The sequence below is a fragment of the Pelobates fuscus genome, chromosome 1 (genome assembly GCF_036172605.1).
Source record: "Pelobates fuscus isolate aPelFus1 chromosome 1, aPelFus1.pri, whole genome shotgun sequence".
Lineage (NCBI taxonomy): Eukaryota > Metazoa > Chordata > Amphibia > Anura > Pelobatidae > Pelobates > Pelobates fuscus.
In genome coordinates this window covers 415,110,922-415,133,105 of record NC_086317.1, presented here as the reverse complement: position 1 = coordinate 415,133,105, position 22,184 = coordinate 415,110,922, and the positions used below count along the sequence as shown (strand labels likewise).

Below are 22,184 nucleotides of genomic sequence, written 5' to 3'. Positions count from 1 at the left end.
TTGTCATGAGAGCGAAAGGAGTTATACAGTGTACGTACATAACACAGCACCTATAATTGTATTTACAGGTTTTAATAAGGTACAGTTGTCGACAACTTTTTGGTATTTTTCCTGGGCCTAGACAGGGCTGCGGGCTCTTTAACTGTTACATACGATGGTTAGCGGTGCTACATCATTTCATATGTCCTAGACCAGTTGGATAAGCCAGCGACTAAATGGAATGCTTAATATGGTATATAACACACTAGGCCGCCAAGGTCTTGCTAGATCTACTCCGCTAAACTGTGATCTCATTTTAATTGTATACCCAGCGTACAGTTTGAATGTGGACAGTCTTGATATCAATAACTGAAAAATGTGCACGGATTTATGATAACCCCATTGTTACAAATGTTAATTCTAAGCGTGAGGAATGCTATTGGGGCACCACACGCCTACTGTTATGTTTCTTCTTTGCACTGCAAAAATAAAGAATTACAAAAATGTAAAAAAAACAAAAACAAAAAAAAAAAAGAATACGTACAGAACTGGATTAGTAATGTTCTGCATTATATAGCTCTTCCTGGGATAGTCCATTCATCCATGTGAAAAATGCAAACTTTAATATTTTCCTTGAGCCCAGCATTAAAAAAAATCTCATTGGTCCTATTAATGAAACAATCCTTTATTCAGCAGCTTCTATCTTTAACAATCCACAACATAAATAAACCAACACAAACCCTACTTCACAGCAAATTTAACAAAGCATCACAAAAATCTGCTCCTGATAAATCAGACCATGCATAAGCATGTGTAATGTGTCTATAGCTCAGTACTGCTTGCTGGGATTCTAAGCAGAACCTTGTGGTTAAATGGATACTCTAAGCACCATAACTGCTTCAGTGATATTAAGTGCTCACGGTGCTTGTAGTCTGTGCAGTCTTTTTCTATGAATTGCTTCACAAATCGAGTTAAAGCGTTTTGCTTAAAGAGGTGTACCTCCGATAGTGTCTCTAGCAAACCTAGAACAGCAGCTCTGGGAGTTAATGTCAATTCTATGCATATTGGACATGTTGCGACAGATGACCAATGGCAGCCCGGACCCGCCCTCTGTGCCACCAAAATACTCCCCTCAGCCATGCAGCCGAGGGGGAGTCATGTGACTGGAGGAAAATTGGACTACCGGGAGAACTTTGCCACAATGCAGGATTACAGGTACATTTGTACTTTATTTATTTTTTTAGTTCTTTTCATATTATTTTACGATATATACAAATATATATATTTTTTTAGAGGAGTTGTGTGGGGGGGAGGATGAGGTTGACAGTACGTGTTAGTCTGAGACGTTTATTAAAACAACATTTGTATAAAGGGCCACCCAAACCCTCACAAGGATCCACAGGCCTACCTCCCCCGGTCACCATGAAGATATTTACCAGCCTCCTGTCTGATCTTTCCCAGACGCTGTCTGCAGAAATCTCTCAGGTAAGGATAGATGTAAGGGGGTTCACCACATGCCTCACAACTGTAGAACAGACCTCCAGTACCCACACCACTCTAGTCATAGAAACAGGTCAGTAACTTTACTTCAGCTCAAGCTTCCTTAACACACCTATTAGCTGCTCTGGAGGACAAGCGGCGCTTTAAACAAGTGAAGATTAGAGGCCTCTCGGACGAGGTGACTTCTGCAGAGCTACCACATTTTCTCTGCAGGTTGTTTGTAGCCTTTCTAGCACCGAAGCAGGCCAAAGGCATTCTGCTGGATGGGATGTTCTGCCTACCTAAACCACAGTGGTCTACCAGTACCGCCACGCGTGAGCTTCTCATCCAATTCCAAAATGGGCAAGGCAAGGCTGCCTTCCTGACTGCCAACAGGGGGAAGACCCCGTACTGTTTTGAAGTAATTGAACTCACCTTCTTTTCAGATCTCACGCGTACAACCCTAAAGTGGAGATAGTCACTCCGACATCAATCCTAACTAAAAGTGGAGTGAAGTACAGAAGGGGATCGCCCCATCTACTTCTAGTGCAGCACCAGAATACAGAGCATAAGGTGTCTGATGCATTGAAGATGGACGCTATTCAGGCTTCCATGCTTTCTCCTTCCAAGAGCACAACCTGGGAAATGTGTTCAGTTTCCGCACCCAACAGTACATCTGGGATGGTGGTCACCTGACTTACCTGATTCCCTTTTTTAATTATTTTTTTTTTGTGTTCTCATTTTTCTATATGTTGGGACTTGCCCTATGGTTCGGATTATGTTCACATTTTTATATTCTCATGTTGTCTACGCGCACTACCTAACATACCCATGGCATAAACAATGATTCAGAGGCCAAACTTGGCCAAAACCAGGATTATGCTGCATATACTAGAATCAATACAACCACCTACCCCCCCAGCTTTTGTCCTATCATCTTACACTTCCCTCTATTTAGAGGAGCTGCTTTTTATATTACCGTATGCTCTCTTGTTTGATTTTAATGTTTTCTCACCCTAATCGCACTCGGTTGTTGCTGTGAATTTGCCCCTAACCTGATAGTTGTTCCCCTAGGCTCTCACACGGTCGTAAAAACAAAAGTAAGGGGGGGCAAAAAAAGTGACATCTGTAGAGATTTATTGAAAATCAAAAAAACAAAACAAAACACAAGACAGAAGTTAAGGAATGCCAGAACACAGCATATTTGTATGAAAAGCTGATAGCATCTTTAATATGCAAATAATCCACATTTTAACATTCTACTTTGCCCTGTCGCTGCTGCTTCTCCTACAAATTTAAACGCTACTAACTTCACGACTCACTTCACTGAGAAGATTTTGTCGATGAGGGAACAGATCTCGAATGTTCTCCTACCCCTTTCAATACTTATCCCGATCCCTCTTCTATTGTATGCTCACTAACACCTGTTATGCCAGCAGAAGTTTCTCTCTGCTTCGGTCACCCACCCCCACCACTTGTTTCCTCTATCCTATTCCCTCACATCTCACTCATCTCACTCAGGCTTTGTCTCCTCCGGTTTCTCACTAAAATATTACATTTCTCCCTCTCCTCTGGCATATTTCCTTCATCCTTTAAGCATGCAACAATCACCCTGATTCTAAAAAAGCCCAACCTTGACCCTCTTTCACCACTACCGTTTGCCTCCAAGATCCTTGAGAGAGTTGTATACGCTAGATTGACTGACTTCCTTGAATCCACTCTCTGCTCGACCCACTTCAGTATGGATTCCATGCTCATCACTCTGTCGAAATGGCTCTGACCAAAGTATCCACTGATTTAACTCTAAATCTCTCTCCTAATTCTCCAGCTGCTTTTGAGACTGTTGATTATAAACTACTTCTTCTCATCCTCTGTAATCTCAATCTACTAGACTTTGCTCTTTCCTGGTTCTCCTCCTACCTCTACCAATGCTCATTCATTGTTTCTTTTTCTGACTCTTTCTCTTCTCCACAAACCCCCTCTGTCTGTGTTCCCCAAGGTTCTGTCCATGGTACCATACTGTAGTCGATATATACTACCTCCTTTGGTAAACTCATCAGGTCCAATAACCCTTCTATGCGGATCACATTAAATTCTGTCTTTCCTCTCTTGATCTCTCACCATCTCTCTTGACTCATGTCCCTGACTGCGTCTCTGCTATTTCTAACTGGATGGCTGCTCATTTTTTTTAAACTTAACCTGTCCAAAAGTAAACTTCTCGTCTTTTCTCCCTCAATTGTTGCTACTCCTGTGTCTGTTTCCCTCCAAGTCAATGGTAATTCCGTCGGTTCTACCTCACATGTTTGCTGCCTTAGTGTTCTCTTTGACTCCAACCTCTCCTTCATCCCTCCTATCCAGTAATTCGCCAAATTCTGCCGATTTCATCGCAAAAACATAGCTCGCACCTGCCCCTATCTAACGCTGGAAGTGGCTAGGGTGCTGTTCCATGCCGCTTACATCTCTTGCCTCGACTACAGCAATCTACTTCTACATGGTCTTACGCTTTGCTAATTGGCCCTGTTAAAGTCTACAATGAATGTGGAGATGAGGCTCATATTCTTGTCCGCCTGCACCTCCCATGCTTCCCTCCTCTGTCAGTCCTTACACTTCCCGTAAGAATTAAGGCACCATTTAAAATTCTGGTACTTTGCTTACAAATCTCTTACCCAACCTGTGTCCCTTTTAACCCCTTAATGACGGGTGACGGACTGGATCCGTGATCCTGAGGACGCCGGGTGCATTAAAATTAACCCCAGATCGGGGCGGGGCCGGGCCGCCGACCTGGAAGGTCGCAAGTCAGAGCGGCTCCGGCCAAACACAACGAGAAACACGCCAAAACTTCATATAATTCTCATACAATAACCAAAGCGACCCGACAGCACCGACGCCCAGTGCCGCGGTACAGATGGACCAGGGGAGAGGCTTGCTCGCTGAGCTACAGTCCCCCAGGGGAGAGAAACGCGGCGCCATAACCCGGGCCTTCTCCGGCGGTGAGCGAGGCAGACGGCCGCTGCCTCGCTATCCTGCACCACTGAGCCCGGCCAATGGCACTGATCGGCTCAGACCTGGCTCCGTTCCCCCCCCTATGGACCGGGGGGGGTGATCCCGGTCCTCACCTGGTGACCGTAAGCGAGAACCTGCATCTGAGGCCGGGGAACCTGATCGCTGCCTCCAAGATGGCGGGCGCCACGTGCGCCGACTACATAAAGGTGAAGCCACCCTCCTAGTGTCCTCGACCCACAAAATGGCTCCTAAGAGACGATCCCGATACACAGGGAAGCAGAAATTTTCTTATTAATCCCAGCAACCACACATGCCACCAACACAAGCAATAAGAGCATTGAGGGTGCGGGTAACAGCAGCGGCACCGCGGAGATGGGTCACCAAACATCGACCACTCCAGTCCGGGGTGATATCTGCCCAGCGAGACATCCCTACTAATGACCCAACTCTGCACCTGCTTTCAACTCTGCCTTTGAAAGGATGACCCGGAGAACTACAGATCTCCACGGATACCCTCAGAGCGTGAACATGGCGGTCACCCACATGCAGTTGACCGAGAGCGACAAGCCCATCCTGCTCAGGCTACACCCCAGAAGACCGCAGTGAACGAGCAAAATAACAATCCGACAAACCCGAATCCAGCTCTGGGGGATACTGGCATACCACCACACAGACTCCACAGAGCAGGTATCTGGGCAAAACTGGACTGTCAATCCATGTAAAGTCTTGGACTCACTGGGATGCTGATTTTCTCCCACAGGGGCAGCTAGGGGAACCCCGACCCACCAGGGTGACAATCACACTCTTTCCAGCTACTATTATAATGCATAACATGTTTGTAAGCGACAGCCTCACTAGCATGGTTTATCTAATTTAACGTGGTTTCATAGCGACTACCTAATCCTACTAATATGAGTAATGTTGTTGTCCGAGCTTACCAATTCAACGACAAACCACTACATATATTGCTAAACCTAGAAGCAACTTGGAATGTCATATGCTTGTCTAGTATGTAACAAAAGTTGCTGTTTCATGTAAAAAAAAAAAAAAAAAAAAAATGTGCTGTATCAAAATGCCACTCCATTGAAATGCCATGATTTTGCCTGCAGCTGCTGTTGTGGCCCTGCACGCTTGTCTGTAACTCCTATGCACATGCAAAAATAAAGAATTAAAAAAAAAAAAAAAAAATTAACCCCAGATCGTGGCGATCGCAGGGTTAATGGTGCTCTGATCTGGCTCTGTATTAGAGGCAGACTGGGAGCACCCGATCGCGCTGTCCCTGCAGCAGTGATTGCTCTGACAGGCTGTTAGAGCGAGCACATGTGCTGAAGGGACTCCGGGTTCAGTGTGAAGTGCAGGGAGACGGATCAGCAGTGATCTTCTCCCTGTGTAAAAAAATAAATAAAGTTTAATTAAAATCCCACCCCCCTTTACCCACTTTAAATACAAAATTAACCCTTTCCCTGCCAATTGATCACTGGTTACAGTGATCAATTGGCAGGGTATACATTTTACTTTGATCTAAATTTTTTATTTTTTAACCCCTGAGGGTCAACTTTTATTTTTTGTAACCCACAGGGGTTAATTTTCTTTTATTAATTTAAAAATATAAAAATGATATATTTAACTAGCTGGGGTGGGTGGAAGTTAGTGGGGAATTTGGTGTCAGGCTAGCTAGGGGTTAACGTTAAAAAAAGTTTACAAAAGTAAAAAAAAATCCCACCCTCCTTTACCCAGTCCTAATAAAAATTAACCCCTTCCCTGCCAGTTGATCAATACCTACAGTGATCAAAATACAGATCACAGTATTATACTGTGATCCGATTTTTTTTTAAAAAATACATTTAAAAATGCTCATTACCACTACACCTGAAACAAACTAGAAAAAAAATGATCCCACGTTAAGTTTCAAAATACGCCTTTTGAATTACCCAAGGGTGTATTCTTTAATAAATAGTATGTGTTTGTGGGGAAGTTTTAATAACCAACCATCTAAACTACTCCAAAATGGAACATGGACACAGCGTAAAACTTCAAAGTTGTAAAAAAACTGTCTGTGTCTCAAATGTGCCCCTTCAACATCCACATATACCTGGCAAAGGTACATACAGGGGTATTGCTGTACTCAGACGACATAGCTGAGCAACATATGTAGTATTATACAGTCGTAGTACACATAAGGTTTGCAAAATATACTGTGCAAACTCACTTTGTGTGTCAAAAACGCAGAAAAATATTATTATTAACACTACACTTGGTACAAGCTAGCGAAAAAATGATCCCACACTTAGGTCAAAATATGCCTTTTGAAATACCCTGGGATGTCTTCTTTAAGAAATGGTATGCCTTTATGGTGTAGTTGTAATATGTAGCCTGCTCAAGTGCTCCAAAGTGGGACACGGGCGCATGAAAACCCTTCATGAAAATTCACACTTAAAAACTTGAACTTGTCACGTCTCTTTTACAGCACTGTAACTTCACAAAATAGTGTCTAGGTCATACATTGGGCATATTGTTTTACTCAGCTGAGTATAATTTGGGGATTTTTATGACAGTGGTACATATTAGGTGTAAGAAATACTCTGCAAAAATGCAACATATATGTAAAAATGCAATTGTTCCCACCCCTCACCACAAACATTGACATAAATTGGTGAAAAAATGGTGACAAGTTAAGGCACAATATACACCATATAAGATACCATGGGGTGTCTGCTTTTTCGAATGAAAGCCCTTTGTGGGGTTATTTGAGCAGTCACACTGCTAGAATACCCTAAAATGAGACATAGGCCCATCAAATCCATCTACGAAAATTTCTAATAGAAACTGAAATAGCCTTGTCTCTTATATGGCACTGTAGCTTTACAGAAAAGTGCCAAAGGCATACAATGGGGCTATCGTTATACTCAGCAGATGTAGCTGAACACAATATGGGGTTCTGTGCAGGAATAGCACACACCAGCTTTAAGAAATACACATTACAAAAACCTTATTATATGTGTATATGCCAAAATAAAGAAATAACACAATTTTACTCCAATATTTATCAGAGATTGGCGAAGAAATGGCTACATAAAAAGTGTCAAACTAACCTTAGGTAAATAGCCTGTGATGTCTACTTTATATAAATATATACTTTTGTGTGGCAATTTTGTTTTCTGTGATGGCTACTAAAACTACAAGACAAACATACCAAATTCTAAAATTGTTGCAAATTGAAATTTTATTTGAGTCCTTGTATTTTGTGACCTGTAGCTTTCAAAATAAGCAGAAATCCTAGACCTATGATTTACTCTATAAATGAAGACACGTAAATGAATTTATTTTGAATTATTTTTTCTAAGCTGGACATATTATGCACACGCTATTATTGCCAAAACTGTGAAAAAATGTTTTTTGTTTTTACATTTTTGGGCATTTTTATATAATTAATGAGAATGTATATATGCATATGTGACATCAAATTAAAGCCCTGTTTGCCCTCTAAAAATGTGTTGGTGCAATACAAACTGCAGAAAAATGCAGAAATGGCCTTTGTCCTTAAGCGTAAGACAAGCTTCTGAAGCTGTGTCCTTAAGGGGTTAAATGTTTCACATCTGTGCACTGCTGCTCTTTACCCGTGAATGACATCTTGCGTCAGCTGCCGTATTACTCGATGCTGACTGTTTTTTTTTTTTAAGTTACATTTTTGAAACGCAAAGCAATCCTTTGTTTAAGGTTTTGGTCAGACACTATATTATCTGTTAGAACCCTATATCGTGGCCCATCTTCCATTCGCTCCTTGGTGAAAGTGACATTTTTTGCTTTTTTCACACTGTAATGGCACTTACATGGACGATATAATTGTTGTGATGCGTTTTACTGTTTTGAAACACTAATATGTGTTCAGCGAAGTCTCCTGAGTATAACAGTACCCCTCATGTACAGGTTTTATGGGGTTTTCAAAAGTTATAGAGTCAAATATAAGGGTTGTGTTTTGTTTTTTTCACATTGAAATTCACCAGATTAGTTATATTGCCTTTGAGACCATATGGTAGCCCAGGAATGAGAATTACCCCCATGATGTCATACCATTTGCAATAGTAGACAACCTAAGGTATTGCAAATGGGGTATAGTAGCCACTTAGTCACAAACACTGGCCAAAATTGGCGTTCAAATTAGTTTTTTGCCTTTTTCACACACAAATATTAACACTAACTTTGACCAGTGTTTGTGACCAAGTGGCTACTAAAAAAGACTGGACATACCCCATTTGCAATACCTTGGGTTGTCTACTTTTGCAACTGGTATGCCATCATGGGGGTAATTTTTATTCCAGGGCTACCATACAGTCTCAAAGGCAACATAACCAATTTGGCGAATTTCAATGTGAAAAAACTGAAAAATGTAACGTGCTATATTTGACCCTGTAACTTACCAAAACACCATATAACCTGTACATAGGGGGTACTGTTTCACATGTGAGACATCGTTGAATACAAATATGTGTATTTTATTGCAGTAAAAGCAAACAGTATTATGACAGTCACAGTTAAAATGTCACGTAGGGGGGGGCGGGGCCGAACCGCTGAGCTGAGCGGCAGCAACACTTAGCAGCTCCTGCACACAGCGATTGAATAATCATCAAAACCCTACTGAAACGGCGACTAAAAGCCAGATAAGGGCCACCGGGTGCTGGGGGAAGTCGGGACAAACAATAAGATGCAACCCAAGCGACAAACAACCCGATCTACACCGCACACCCCGATGAGGCCTACTGACTTTATGGGCGCAGGAGAGGCGGCTGCTATCCTGCTGCCGACACCAGAGGACAACAAGTCTCGGAGCCACCGTTCCCCCCCCCTAGGACCGGCGGGGGATATCCCGGTCCAGCCTAGCAAGACCAACCGGCCACACAAGGCTCAAGCGACGGGGCCAGAAAGCCCAGCAATCGTGAGGGAGGCCTGCAAAATGGCGGTCGACCCGCGCTCCACTGCCATGTACTCGATCAGGAGGGAGACTGAGCTCCGATATGAACGCATGTTCCGGGCAGTCTGGGAAAAACTGGAGGCTCTCCTGTGGTCTCCGCAAGAGGATACCTCGCCTGGCGGAACGCTTTGGAGACCGACACATGTGAGCAAGGAAAAGAAGGGGAAAACCCCCACTCACAAAATGGACACTCGCAAAACAGGTACCCGAGCTCCTAGCATCAGGAGGCCGACCCCACACAAGACACGGGACCAAAAGGAAACCCCACTTATCGCACGGCTCACCCGCCCTCCAAGATCTCTCCAGGTACCAGTCGCCACATTGCCGCAACACCCGGCGAGGCAGCCCTATAAATGGCGCCGGAGACGCCGCCACCACTCACCCATAAAACGCATGCGTCCATACAGAAAGGCGGCTGTCACCCGACCGATGCTACCGACACCCCGGTCCAGTATACAGCCACAGCTCCACGAGAGAACCCTGAAGAACCACCGTCCCTACCTACGCGGGTTTACACAAGCAGCGACAAAGATCCAACAAGGCCAGCCGGGAAGGCCCGACTATGATCGCGCTTATCGAGCCGGTGCTGCTGGGAATGAACCCCCGCATAACACTATGACAGGCATGGACATTAGGACCTTAAACGCACTGGACTTGTGCTTTCCGGCACTGGGAGTGGGCTGATGACACACTCACCTACCAGGGAAGGCCCACCATCTACAAGTTGGGACTTTCTCACCTACAGAACTTTCCCTTGTTCTTTAAGTTGCCCTCTTGATCGATATAGCTGAGCGCTGTATATACCTGTTTGTCCAACTTAAGTTAACAGTTAAAGCATGTATCTTCCCATGCAACTAGCTAGACGCAGCCATGTAAGAGATGTCTCTAGCATTGTAAAACTGCAATTTGATTCACACTTTTGCTGACCCCCTTTATGCTAACTTATGATGCTGCAATGTAACTTGCTACTAACAATGCGATCAAACTAAACTACTAAGCTCAAAAAAAGCGACTGTATAAGCGCCCTACCTAAACTACTAAGCTCAGACAAGCGACTGTATAAGCGCCCTAAATTACTAATTTCAGATAAGCGACTGTATAAGCGCCCTAACTAAACTACTAATCTCAGATAAACAACTGTCTAAGCGCCCTAACTAAACTACTAATCTCAGAAAAGCGACTGTATAAGCGCCCTAACTAAACTACTAAGCTTAGAAAAGCGACTGTATAAGCGCCCTAACTAAACTACTGACAATTATAGTCCCCCAGCTTGCGCCTAGCTTGTATTAATACATATGCATATCTCTCATTTATTAACGGCTTAGACATAAACCTGTTTGCTAATTTACCTTTTAAAAAAATGTGCAATGTTAATCTCTACTGCCATATGTTATCCTATGTATATCACCGAGTTGCACCTGCTGTTGTGGCAGTGCTAAACCACGTGTTTCACCTTTGCACAAATAAAATAAAGAATTAAAAAAAAAAAAAAAAAAAAAATGTCACGTAGAACGTGTCTCCCATTTTTAAAATATTTTATTCGTATTAAATTATGTTTCATACCTATATATTTGATGTTAAATGAAAGCCCCGTTTCCCCTAAATAAAATGTTATATAATAAGTGTGGGTGCACATAATATGAAAGAGGCAAATTACGCCTGAACAGACATATAGCGCAAATTCAAGTTTTTGTTTGTTTTGATCACAACTTGTACATTTGGCTCAGTCCTTAAGGGGTTAAAAGGTTGGAAGACAGTCCTCTGTGCACTGTATGTGGATTACCTCTCCATTAAATAGGACTTCCGATAGAGAAAGCATGTGTAAGAAAGCAATCACCCACAGCATGAATGGGCCCTTTGGCTGGTCAATTGCAGAAACAAGGATCAGTATATCACTGTTGGTATTGTACAGTCAATTGGTGAGTGAGCTTTCTGCCATGCTCACCTCCTTTTTTTTTTTCTCTTCAATTATCTAGCTCTTTCTCTGTGTAGTTTGTAGATCATGGATCCCTATTGTGATGTTTATTATCTAAAGGTTTTCAACCTAGTGTGTCCCTTACACTACAATGTGCAATGCACGGGATATTTAGTCTCCTCTGTCTGGTCTGAGATAAAGCTGTGAGTGGAGGGGACAGAGGCTGAACATCTTATCTCTGCCTCTCTGGACACTCTCTGCGTGCAGCCTGGGCTCCCTGTCAGATCTGGGAGACGTATGAAGATCCTCTTCTGCAGTCCTGTGTGTCCATGCTACAATGATAAGTGTGGGCTTAAGAGATACAAAAGTGGGAGGTAGGTGGGGGGGCTTCAGAGACACAAAGTGGGTAGAGAGACATACAAGGTATAAAAAGGGAGTTAAATGTAACGAGAGCGGAGTTAAGATTTAAAGGGAACATCTTTATGAAATGCTCATAAGAACGGTGTTGGAAATTCATTGAGATTCCAACTCAGTCAAAGGATACCATAACACAAAGTAGGGACTACTGTGTCTTGTAGTAAACCCTCGTCCCTGGTTGGCTCCAACTATGGCTGTGAGAATAAAGCATTGTCTTGCTCATCGGGAAACTATGTCCATGAAGGCTCCTAGGTTCGAAGACCCTCCATAGACCTCAGTATTGTACTCTCGCACATGTCAGCTCCTGGTGGATGAAGATTGAAGATGGCCATGCCCATAAGTCACCTATTTATGATATTTCACAAATAAGTGCCATAACTAAACTTTTAAAAGCCCAGTGTGGTAACATTTTGTTTTCCTCTTAATTCTTTACCCAAACCATGCATGTTGAGGATGTGTACACCACTAATGGTGTATCTTCTCCAAAGCTTACAATAATGATTGTTTTTTAGAATAACAGACATAAGCACGCATTTTCTGATCACTAAAATGGCAACATTTATGAAATGCATGCCATACTTACTACAAACCCTAAGTATTAACATTGAGTTTTCACTCTGTTTTGCCTCTACAGAGCACATCGTGAAGATGGCACACTTGTGGATTCTATAAAGAAGAAAAAGGAGAGGAGAATGAAAAGAACTGATGAACCGCTAAGCTTAATCTCTTTTAAATGATGTGCATTGCTATTGTGGGTTATTGCATTGTAAGTAAGGTATTTCAGTTCTCAAATATATGAAGTGTTGCCATTTTAGCTGATCAAATCACAATAATATATACTGGATGAATAATTCAAAAGATGCATAGATAGTGTCAAATTATGCCAGCTTGGATCAGAGGAGTAGCGGGGTAATGAGGTGCTCGTGGGCAAGTCTTTATTTGTCTTTCATATTTAAACTGAAAATATTCTTCTAGTCATACTTCCGTTTGGCTAGTTTTAGCCTTTAATTTGAAATTCCCTTTATATTCACTTTATCATCAACGGCACACATCTCCTCCAAAGTGGCTATCTCAATTCAGTGTCCCTCCACACTCACAGATTCACACACATAGGTTAAAACATACCAACATGTCAGAAAACATACCATACTGAGACTCTTTACCCAATAGAGAGAATACAATCCCGACCAGATAAAGAGAAGTGCCCATACCAGACCATGAATGGCATCAATTACGCTCTTGAAAATAGTGATGGGAGGATGGTCAGAGGGAGGGCCGGAGTCTTAGAATAATGGGTTTAGGGGACAAAACACCAATGAAACACCTCTAAGAATAGGCACCACAGAAACCGTTGCCAAGCTGCTCAAGTGCTCAACACACTGCTTCTCTCAATGGGGCTTCCTGAGGGGGGCCTCTCTGTGCTCATTAATACAGTGGGAACTGCGAGTCTCAGATGGTATGTGATGCCAGCTTATTCCTACTGCTCCTCCTACTTTTTGATGGTTAAAGACCTGCGTGTCCAACTTTTGCCATGTTGTCAGATATAAAGCTTCATTCTTATAATGTTGGATCTGTGAGTCCCTGCTTTGTATTTTGGTTTTATGCATAGGAGAAAAATACAAATAAAAATTAGATTTACCAAAAATAAACACATACAGATTCACAGACAAACATACTGAAGTACAAGCCAATTTCAGCTACCCTCCTCTTGGCTTACTCTGCAGACGAGGGTGGCTTTTGTTCGTATTAATATTTATTTATTATTTTGATGCGGTGTGTGCAGTTACTGCTGAATCTCCCTCCTGCATGGCTTTTATAGAGCGCTGAGAGGAAGTGATTTGATGTGATGTCACTTCCTCCCAGTGGTGTTGAAGAGTAGTGTATGTGAGCAGAGCCAGAACAGTGGGCCTATTTTGGGCATGTTTTGCTGAGCTGGAGCTCTCTGACTGCCCATATGTTAATTCGCCATGCCACTACACTGGCATCAGAGACGGTCTCTGAGGCCGAGGAGCTCCATCAGACCAACGGCCGTGTTCGGCTACCCCTCCTTTGCCTCTGGCTTGGATAGCTGAATCTTGCAGATACACACGTATTGCTTGTGTTAATTCATCTGGATGTATTGACTGGCCAATAACCAGTTGTTTGTTTTTTGTTTTTTTTATAAATATTATAGCTCCAAGAGCCCATATTTCTGCATTTTACATGGAAGTGGACTTGAAAATGGACATTAGGCACCGACACATATTGCTGTCAATGTAAAGATACATTCACAGCTACACATCCTTGTGATGTCTATACTCAAAACTACTGGATCTATTTAGTTTAATGGAAACCATTAGAATGTTTTAAAATGTTGAATTTACAATTTTTCACATATGTAAATAAAGCTTGTTATGCTGCAATGAGCATTGCCTTGTTAATGCAGTTTAATGTTTGGTTCTTTTAAGTCCGGAAGATGGTCCAAATATAAATCTCCAAAGACCTGTAAGAGTTATGGTACAATATATTTGGTAAAAATGTAGAGATCTTATATGTTTAACAGTACCTTAATACCCAGAATAACCCATACCACAATTGAACTAGATATAACTTTATCTAGTTTTGGATCATCTATAAATCAAGAGATGTTAATTTATACCATTGGAAGATCTTTAATAAACGGATTGAAGAGAAACTGACCCGTTACAGGTGTTCACTCACCCCTTATGTACAACTTGAACATTTTCCATGTACTACTCTCTGCTCTGATCCAAATTGCTTGGGTTTGGTATTAATCTGACACTATAGTCCTCAAACAACTTAAGCTTTGTGCAGGGCTTGACAAATTTGTTTTAAATCTAGAAGCCAGCTAAAAAAGTTAACAGCCAAGCTTTTTACAAAATATTTTTTGACTTACACAACTTTATATTCAACAACAAGAATACAATTCTTAAAAGGACACTATAGTCACCAGGACCACTACAGCTTTTATGTAGTGGTTCTGGTATCCATAGCCTGACCCTGCAGGCTTTGCAATGTAAACATTGCCTTTTCAGAGAAATCTGAGGAATTGCTGATTGGTGCAGCGTTTTGCAGCGTGTGCGCAATAGCCACCCAATATTTTCCTATGATAAAACATTGGATTGTCGAAGATCATCAAGCTTGATAATCTCAGCCATAGAGGTGGGGCCAGTCGAAGGGGGGGACAAGTAAAAATATGCCCAGCAAAAATATGCTCCGCCAGCTGGCCACCCGCCTCGGAGGTAACAGGCTCACTGTCACGGTAATATACCCCAACATGCAAGAATAGTCCAGATAGTCTAGAGGCAAGAAAACAAGATACGTCTTACCGGGCCTTAGAATGGCTGGACTTGACGAGGACAAGAAAAGACAGAGTCCAGAACGAGCCGAGGTCAAGGGGACAGAGAGACAGCGTAAACTAGAACAAGCCAAGGACTGGTACACAGGAGAGCAAACCGGCGAATAAGACAAGCAGGGATAAAGAGAAAACGGAGTCAGGAACAAAGCCAAGGTCTAGCACCAAAAACCACAACTGAACGATACAAGCACTAAAGGGAACTGAACCAGAAAACACGATAGGGCAGGGAGCTAAGGGAAAGGTGAGTATAAATACCTATTAGATTGATTTGATTGGCCCTTGTCATATCCACGCCCCCAATACGTGAGAGTATGGGGAATGTGGAATGACATGGGCCAATGGGGGAGACCTTTTTATTTTTTTGCTCCTGCTGTCCCTTTAAATGCGCGTCCGCTATGCGCGGCGTGCTCCCAGTACCAGGCGCGTCATGTGGCTGCTTCTCGCGGTCTGTGCACGCCTCCCCTTCAGATGCAGGACGGCATGCGGCGGAGAAGGAGGACCTCGCCCGGCCCCTGGAGAGGGTAAGTACCGCTACAGTACCCCCCCCTGAAGACACGCCCACCGGGCGGGGAGGACCTGGCCTGCCAGGAATCCAACTGCGTTCCTCCGGCCCATATCCCTTCCAATGCACCAGGTACTGGAGGCTACCCGGAGAAAACGAGAGTCAAGTACGGCAGCAACTTCAAATTCCTCACGACCCTCCACAGAAACAGGAGGAGGAGGAGGAGGAACATACCAGGTATAACGGTTACACAGGAGCGGTTTCAACAAGGAAGTGTGAAAGACGTTGGGAATACGCAGGTTACTTGGAAGATCCAAGGCATAAGAGACAGGATTAACTATATGCAAGACACGAAAAGGACCGATAAAACGGGGAGCCAGCTTCATAGAAGGCACACAAAGGCGGATGTTACGAGTAGAAAGCCAAACCTTATCCCCCACAACATAGGAAGGAGCAGCTCTACGATGCTTGTCAGCCTGAACCTTCTGACCAAATGAACGCTGAACCTGCTCCCAGGTAGTATGCAAACCGACCAAATGCTCATCCAAAGAACCACAGGATGCCGGTGAGGTGAGTATAAATACCTATTAGATTGATTTGATTGGCCCTTGTCATATCCACGCCCCCAATACGTGAGAGTATGGGGAATGTGGAATGACATGGGCCAATGGGGGAGACCTTTTTATTTTTTTGCTCCTGCTGTCCCTTTAAATGCGCGTCCGCTATGCGCGGCGTGCTCCCAGTACCAGGCGCGTCACGTGGCTGCTTCTCGCGGTCTGTGCACGCCTCCCCTTCAGATGCAGGACGGCATGCGGCGGAGAAGGAGGACCTCGCCCGGCCCCTGGAGAGGGTAAGTACCGCTACAGTACCCCCCCCTGAAGACACGCCCACCGGGCGGGGAGGACCTGGCCTGCCAGGAATCCAACTGCGTTCCTCCGGCCCATATCCCTTCCAATGCACCAGGTACTGGAGGCTACCCGGAGAAAACGAGAGTCAAGTACGGCAGCAACTTCAAATTCCTCACGACCCTCCACAGAAACAGGAGGAGGAGGAGGAGGAACATACCAGGTATAACGGTTACACAGGAGCGGTTTCAACAAGGAAGTGTGAAAGACGTTGGGAATACGCAGGTTACTTGGAAGATCCAAGGCATAAGAGACAGGATTAACTATATGCAAGACACGAAAAGGACCGATAAAACGGGGAGCCAGCTTCATAGAAGGCACACAAAGGCGGATGTTACGAGTAGAAAGCCAAACCTTATCCCCCACAACATAGGAAGGAGCAGCTCTACGATGCTTGTCAGCCTGAACCTTCTGACCAAATGAACGCTGAACCTGCTCCCAGGTAGTATGCAAACCGACCAAATGCTCATCCAAAGAACCACAGGATGCCGGCCATAAACAACGTAGAAAGGGCTAATAGCGGAAAATTCATGAGTAGCGTTATTACGAGCAAACTCAGCCCAAGGAAGCAGGTCAGCCCAATTGTTCTGATGGTGGGATACAAAACAGCGAAGGTACTGCTCTAGCGATTGGTTGGCACGTTCAGCAGCTCCATTGGACTCGGGGTGGTAAACTGAGGAAAACGAGAGGGTAATACCCATCTCTGAACAAAAGGCCTTCCAGAATCTAGAAATAAATTGGCTACCCCTATCGGATACAATAGACTCAGGTATACCGTGTAACCTAAACACCTCCCTGGCAAAGACAGAGGCGAGTTCCTTAGATGAGGGTAATTTTGCAAGAGAGACAAAATGAGCCATCTTAGAAAATCTATCCACGATCATCAGGATGACTGTTTTACCATTCGAAGGGGGCAACTCAACAATAAAATCCATGGACAGATTAGACCAAGGCTTCTCGGGTATGGGTAACGGATGCAACAACCCACAAGGAACACTATGTGAAGACTTCATACTGGCACAAGTAACACATGCCCGTACGTAATCGGTGACGTCCTTGTGCAAGGAGGCCCATTACAAATATCTAGACACTGCTGTAAAGGTTTTAGCGATACCAGGGTGACCAGCGGTTCTGGTGTCATGATAGAGTGACATGATTTCCTGCCTTTCAGGAACATCGACAAACAATTTATCAGCTAAGTCTAGCACCAAAAACCACAACTGAACGATACAAGCACTAAAGGGAACTGAACCAGAAACCTGTTCTCTCTAGGTGCAATATTTTGTTTAGCTTGTATGACTTGCAAGATGGACGAAGAAATAGAAAGGACAGTAGTAGCGATGATCCTGTCCGGGGGAATGACAGGGGTATCATCAAGCTCTTGTTTGTCGGTAGTTTCGAACTGTCTGGACAGAGCGTCAGCTTTAGTATTACGATAACCCGGTCTGTAGGTGATGATATAATTGAAGCGAGACAAAAACAGAGACCACCTGGCCTGTCTAGAAGACAATCTCTTGGCTTCACTAAGGTAGGAAAGATTTTTATGATCTGTAAGTATGAGGATAGGATCCTTAGTGCCTTCCAAAAGATGCCTCCATTCCTTAAGTGCTAAAATAATGGCAAGGAGTTCCCGATTTCCTATGTCATAATTCTTTTCGGCTTTAGACATCTGCTTGGAAAAGAAACCACACAGATGTAAAGGCCTTTCTGAAGATTCTCTTTGAGACAATATAGCATCCCACCCCAATATCAGAAGCATCAACTTCAAGAATAAAAGGCAAAGAAGGGACAGGATGCTGTAAAATAGGGGCAGAAGCAAATGTAGCTTTAAGGAATTCAAAGGCCTCAAGCGCTTCCGGTGTCCAGACATGAGTATTACCATCCTTTTTAGTCATTCGGGTTATAGGTGCTACAATGGCAGAAAACCCTTTAATAAAGCGCCTATAATAAATCGAAAAACCAAGAAAATGCTGAATGGCTTTCAAACCCTGAGATAGAGGCCATTCCATGATAGCAGAAAGTTTATTGGGATCCATACGAAAACCCTTAGCAGAGATTATATAACCCAAGAATTGGACTTCCGATTGATCAAATAAACATTTTTCAAGTTTACAATATAGACCGTTTACAAGAAGAGTCTTCAAAACTAATTTATATGTAAATATATGTATGTGTATGTAAATCAGGTGAATATATTAATATGTCGTCCAAGTACACGATTACGAATGTGTGTATGTACTCACGTAGGACATCATTAATAAATTCTTGAAATACTGCTGGGGCGTTATAAAGACCAATGGGCATCACAGTATATTCGTAATGACCACTCCTGGTACTGAATGCGGTCTTCCATTCATGATCCTTTTTGATACGTTTGAGATTGTAAGCACCCCTAAGGTCCAGTTTAGTAAACACAGTGGCTTGTTTAAGCCTGTCAAATAATTCCGTGATTAAGGGTATAGGGTACGCATTTTTGATGGTGATTTTATTAAGGCCCCTATAGTCGATACAAGGTCTTAAATCGCCATCCTTCTTGGATACAAAGAAGAAACCAGCCCCTGCCGGAGAAGAGGATCTTCTTATACATCCCTTTTGTAACGATTCTTTAATATATTCCTACACAACAAGATTTTCTTGAGGAGACAAAGGATACACTCTCCCTTTGGGAGGTATAGCACCAGGTAACAGATTAATAGCACAGTCGTAGGGTCTGTGAGGTGGCAACTTTTCAGCCTCCCTTTTATAAAAAAACAGACTTAAGAGACATGTACTGAGGAGGTATAACAGTAGACACAGGAGGAATATTAGTAGAATTCAAAGGGGTGATTTTAACAATACAAGACTCTTGGCAAGCATCACTCCAAGATACTATTTGTCCTGACTCCCAGTCAATAGTGGGATTATGAGAACGCAACCAAGGATACCCTAACACGAGGTGAGAGGAAGGAGAAGTAATGATCTGAAACTGAATGGTTTCTGAGTGTAACAACCCTGTAGACATATGCAATGGTTCAGTTTCATGCGTGATAACTGGGGAGCATAATGGTCTACCATCTATGGCCTCAACGGCCAAGGGTGTCTTCTTCTCTCTAGTGGGTATGTTATTTTCCCTAACAAAGCCGGAATCTATAAAGTTTTCGGCCGCACCGGAATCAACCAGGGCTAGTATATTCCCTGCTATGCAGTTTTTTTTCAAGATGCAGGGAAACGGGGAGAAGCAATTTATTAAGAGGCAAATGTGAGGACTCTGATGTCATACCCAAGGCCTGTCCCCTATATGGTCTTAGGTGCGATAGTTTTCCGGACGCACGGGACATTCTTGTCTCATATGGCCCTTCCTACCACAATAAAGGCAAAATCCCTCCTTTCTCCTATATAGTTTTTCAGCATCACGAATCACGAAGCCTGTCACGAATCCTGTTATCTATATCGATGAGATAGTCGATAAGGTCCTCTAAGGGTACAGTAAGATCCCTAGCTGCTACCTCATCCAAAATAGTTTCAGATAGACCTTCCATGAACGCAGTAGTAAGCCCATTGTTAGTCCAATCTGCCTGTGAAGCAAGGGTACGGAACTAAATAGCATAATCAGCGACAGACTTAGATCCTTGCTTAATTCTCATTAACGCACTGGCGGCATTCTTTGACCTTTTAGTTGTGTCAAAGGTTCTACGAAAAGCCGTAAGGAAGCTATTGAAATCATCTACCATAGGTCCATTAGCCTCCCAAATAAGATTTGCCCACTCAAGTGCTTTATCAGTAAGCTGGTGCATAAGTAAACCCACCTTAGATCTATCAGTGGGAAATGAACGTGGATACATCTCAAAGTGGAATTCCACTTGATTAAGGAATCCCCTGCAGGTCTTAGCATCCCCTCCATACCTAGGTGGAGGGGTTAGATGTGCTGAAGCATTAGGCATATTAGCTGTGTCTGGTACAGGGGTTACAGGAGGCGCTTGTACAGGTACCGCAGCTGTTCTGGATAAAAGTGTCTGGATGGCTTGAGCCATCTGATCCATACGGTGATCCTGTTCTGCAAATCTAGCCTCATGAGTGGCCATCTGTTGTCCTAAACCTGCGGGGTCCATGGCCCTATTGTAATGTCACAGTAATATACTCCAACACGCAAGAATAGTCCAGATAGTCTAGAGGCAAGAAAACAAGATACGTCTTACCGTGCCTTAGAATGGCTGGACTTGACGAGGACAAGAAAAGACAGAGTCCAGAACGAGCCGAGGTCAAGGGGACAGAGAGACAGCGTAAACTAGAACAAGCCAAAGACTGGTACACAGGAGAGCAAACCGGCGAATAAGACAAAGATAAGATAAAGAGAAAACGGAGTCAGGAACAAAGCCAAGGCCTAGCACCAAAAACCACAATTGAACGATACAAGCACTAAAGGGAACTGAACCAGAAACCACGATAGGGCAGGGAGCTAAGGGAAAGGTGAGTATAAATACCTATTAGATTTATTTGATTGGCCCTAACGTGAGAGTATGGGGAATGTGGAATGACATAGGCCAATGGGAGACCTTTTTATTTTTTTGCTCCCGCTGTCCCTTTAAATGCGCGCCCGCTATGCGCGGCGCACTCCCAGTACCAGGCGCGTCACATGGCTGCTTCTCGCGGTCTGTGCACGCTTCCCCTTCAGATGCAGGACGGCGTGCGGCGGAGAAGGAGGACCTCGCCCGGTCCCTGGAGCCAAAGCAAAACTCCTATGTGCCATGGCGACCTGCAGAGCTCTGGCTTGGTGAAGCAGTTTTTGTGAATAGATCATAACTTAAATCACTTTTGTTTCTATTTATCCAGCCCTAGCCATGCCTCCCCTGGTTGTGACTGATACAGCTTGCATGATCAATCATGTGTTAATTTACTTTAGAGGTTTGTATCTTCTGCTCTAAAAATTAAACTTTAATCATACACCAGAGGCTCCTGCAAAATCTAGTGAGCTTAACATAGCAGGGATCAGAAAGTCTAAACTAAACTGACTGTGCTAAAGTGTAAACCTTAGATATCCTTTACAGGAAGTGGTTAGGAAGGCAGTTCAATTCATATGCAGGCAGGTGTGACTAGGGCTGTATAAACAAAGTGATTTAATTCCTAAATAGCAGAGAATTGAACAGTGACACTGCATGGGCATGATCTATACACCAAACCTGCCTAATTAAAGGAACACTGTAGGCACCCAGACCACTTCAGCTGAGCATGTAATTATTTCAGTTTTTATAAACCGCAATAATTACCTGCTAGGGTTAACTCCTCCTCTAGTGGCTATCTACCAGACAGACACTAGAGGGACTTCCGGGTGGATAGGCGACTTTTGGTCGCTTAAACGATGCTGGACGTCCTCACGCTATGCATGAAGACTTCAGCATCACTGGAAATTCCATAATGCTTTCGTATGGGGAAACCCTAATGCTAGCGCGGCGATTGCCGAGCATTCGCATTAGGTCTCCCCGGCCGGCTGACGTCGGTGGGGGCAGAGCTGAGCCAACGCCTAGAAACATCGGCACTAACCCCTTCTGCACCACTGGGAGGGGGGGCCTTGACAAAGGGGGAAGCTATAGTGCCAGGAAAACGAGTCTGGCACTGATCCTGATCTGGGTGCTGAAGGCCTGTGCTACACTTTTCCAAACACAGGCAGAGAATCGTGGGCT

General features: G+C 43.7%; 1 protein-coding gene across 2 annotated transcripts in view; it reads left to right on the top strand.

Moving 5' to 3' along the window:
- The window catches only part of TARBP2 (TARBP2 subunit of RISC loading complex), a 78,319-nt gene extending 65,805 nt beyond the window's left edge, over nucleotides 1–12,514 (top strand). For both annotated transcript variants that reach the window (XM_063428449.1, XM_063428450.1), the window contains exon 10: nucleotides 12,397–12,514. In XM_063428449.1, the coding sequence (XP_063284519.1) occupies nucleotides 12,397–12,499 (103 nt within the window). In that variant the 3' untranslated portion in view covers nucleotides 12,500–12,514. The remainder of the gene's footprint in view (nucleotides 1–12,396) is intronic.
- The last annotated feature ends 9,670 nt before the right edge of the window (nucleotides 12,515–22,184 follow it).